Source organism: Galeopterus variegatus, unplaced genomic scaffold (assembly GCF_000696425.1).
Source record: "Galeopterus variegatus unplaced genomic scaffold, G_variegatus-3.0.2 Scaffold81, whole genome shotgun sequence".
Classification (NCBI taxonomy): Eukaryota; Metazoa; Chordata; class Mammalia; order Dermoptera; family Cynocephalidae; genus Galeopterus; species Galeopterus variegatus.
Genome location: NW_007726192.1, coordinates 350344 through 352785, shown reverse-complemented (window position 1 = coordinate 352785; position 2442 = coordinate 350344). Strand labels below are relative to the sequence as shown.

The following is a 2442-nucleotide window of genomic DNA, read 5'->3' as shown; positions in this document are numbered from 1 at the left end:
GTACGCTCCGCATCTTCATGTACCCCCAGAGGGACACGTGCCTCTGCTCTAACCCATAGTGGACACAGAAATACCATGCATGGGCTGTGGAATCTGTTGATATTTGTGTGGTTAACTGTCAGGCATTTTTCTAAGAGCACAAGCTCTCAAGACAGGCCTGCTCCGTCTGCTCGCAGACCACCATGCCAGGCACTCCAGGCTCTCAACAGAGGTCTCTCCTCTATAGAATACACTAGACTAAAAAAGGAACAGTGTCTGGATTTTAGAGGGGTAAACCTGCTTTGTCTAAAGACTGTAGAGTTCATCTTTCTGTTGCTGCCTCTGTGTAAACATTGCTGAAGAGTCATCACAGACGTTACAACCACGTTGACTTACTTTAGCATCATCTGTTAAATGCTTTCTGCAGGCCAGGCACCGAACTCTTTTCTTAATTTATTGTATTAATCTCGAACTGAAGGTAAAGGTGTGACTCCCCATTTTAGAGATGGAGAAATTGAGGCTTACAGGGTTAAACAACATAGGCAGGGTTGAGACCTAGGGTGGCCTGAGTCCAGCCCTCATGCTTGTAACCATGCCACAAGATCACCTCCTGCTGGCCCAGGAGAAAATCAGTCATTGGGGCTCTGCAAATGCAGTTGTAATAAAACCATGCCCCTGTCTGATTACCTGAAGAGTCTTTGAGATTGTGAATTCATTCACTGGGGGCTAGAAAGCCACTTCTTAAATCCAACCACAGGAATCTATTAAGCGGGTTTAAATGATACAGAACATTTTTTTCATCCTCTTTATTTTCCTGTCATCTTCTCTTAGTTCCTCCTTCTCATCCAAATCCCCGAGGCCCTCAATGTTCCTTTTACCCAGTACTCAGTTGGTCCCCTGGGAAGGGCTGAGGAAGTTGAGTGCAGAGTCCCAATGGGATCCTGTGGCCTCTCAGGCTGGGGCAGGGCAGGAAAAAGCAGAGACTTTCTACCAGGTTCCTTTGGAGTCTCCCCTAACCCCCATAACTACCTGCCTTGGATAACACCTCAAAGGATTATTTTCCCTGGCGGCTTTTTTGCACTTAATTTTACTGGGTAAATTTCTTGCCTTTTCCTGTTAAGTTTTTTATAAGGGCAGTAGCAGGGCTCATGGTGTGTGCTCATTAGTGTGAGGTGTTTATTACTGACTGTGGAGTGCTTTTAGCTCACACCAGGTGTACATGGATTAGCTACCAAATGGACACCCTGTTGAGTGTTTTCCTGACTTAAAAGCAGGATAATGCACATTTTCTCACCAGGAGACCATGTCGTATTATTATAAAATTATTAGTATGGACCACATACGTAGAAATCAGAGCAGGGCAATCAGAATCTGAGTAACAAAAGGAAGATACTGTCTGTCTCTCCTTGAGTGGAGTTTTCTGGCTATTTGTATTCATCAAGTAATTTCCAAGTACATTTATTACAAGTTTTCATAGTTGAGTTGTAAGATAACAGTGCAAGATATAGTATAACTAGTATGTGTGTGTAATGTCAGCCAAAGTGGGTAGAGAGGGTAAATAAAATGGCATTTTAGTGGGCAAAGTGGCTTTTAAAAGTATACCCAAGCTCCTTTTTCTATATTCTAAATTGTCTTGCATTCTGGTTGGTCTTTTTCTTCTGCCTTGAGAGAATCCAGAAATGCTTTTTTAAAACAACAAAACAGTGGTGTTTTTACAACGCAGATACTTTTCAAATAAACTGATGTCATGCCTTATTGTCAACAAAGCACTGGTCATGGAGAGAATGCACTGGTAGCTCTGGACATGGTCACAGTGACTTAGTAAATTACCTTGGCTAGTGATTTTTTTAAGGAAAATAGATGTTGTGGACCCCTCTTGAAATTAACCCAAGAGTAGCCTATGAGCAGGATCGTTTATCTAATGCTAGGTAAATTCCTTGTCCAAAATAGGAAAGCCGATGGCCCTTACATAATATAAGATGTATCAGCATTTAGTGCTCAGTGATCTACGGACTTTTTTTTTTTTCTTAATTCAAATAAGTGGCAAAATCATCACTTATAAATAGTAGCAGATGACAAAACTTTACATAATTTTTAAGAGAACTGGAACATTCTCATGGACTCATGCTGCACATTTCAGAGGTCCTTGAAGGTCACCTAAGAACAAGGGTTGACAACCCCTAGATCACCTTCAGGGACAAGCTGTGAGGCTCTCACGATCCATTTTGTACCTGTTGCACTGGGCGATTCTAGGCTTGGAGTCATGAGCTGGGTATGACACAAGCATTGACAACCCCTAGATCACCTTCAGGGACAAGCTGTGAGGCTCTCACGATCCATTTTGTACCCGTTGCACTGGGCGATTCTAGGCTTGGAGTCATGAGCTGGGTATGACACAAGCGTACTTGAAGCAGCAAAAACAAAAATGAATGAAATAGAGATTTTTAAGAAAATGGCAAGTTT

At 42.3% G+C, this 2442-nt stretch overlaps 1 protein-coding gene across 3 annotated transcripts in view; it reads left to right on the top strand.

Annotated features, from left to right (window-relative positions):
• GDNF (glial cell derived neurotrophic factor) overlaps positions 1-2442 on the top strand; it is a 28720-nt gene that overhangs the window by 16131 nt on the left and 10147 nt on the right. Inside the window, exon 4 of one of the 3 annotated variants that reach the window (XM_008579721.1) lies at positions 267-294. The exons of the other annotated variants lie outside the window; for them this stretch is intronic. Within the exon in view, the coding sequence (XP_008577943.1) occupies positions 267-294 (28 nt within the window). The remainder of the gene's footprint in view (positions 1-266; positions 295-2442) is intronic. 3 annotated transcript variants of the gene reach the window in all.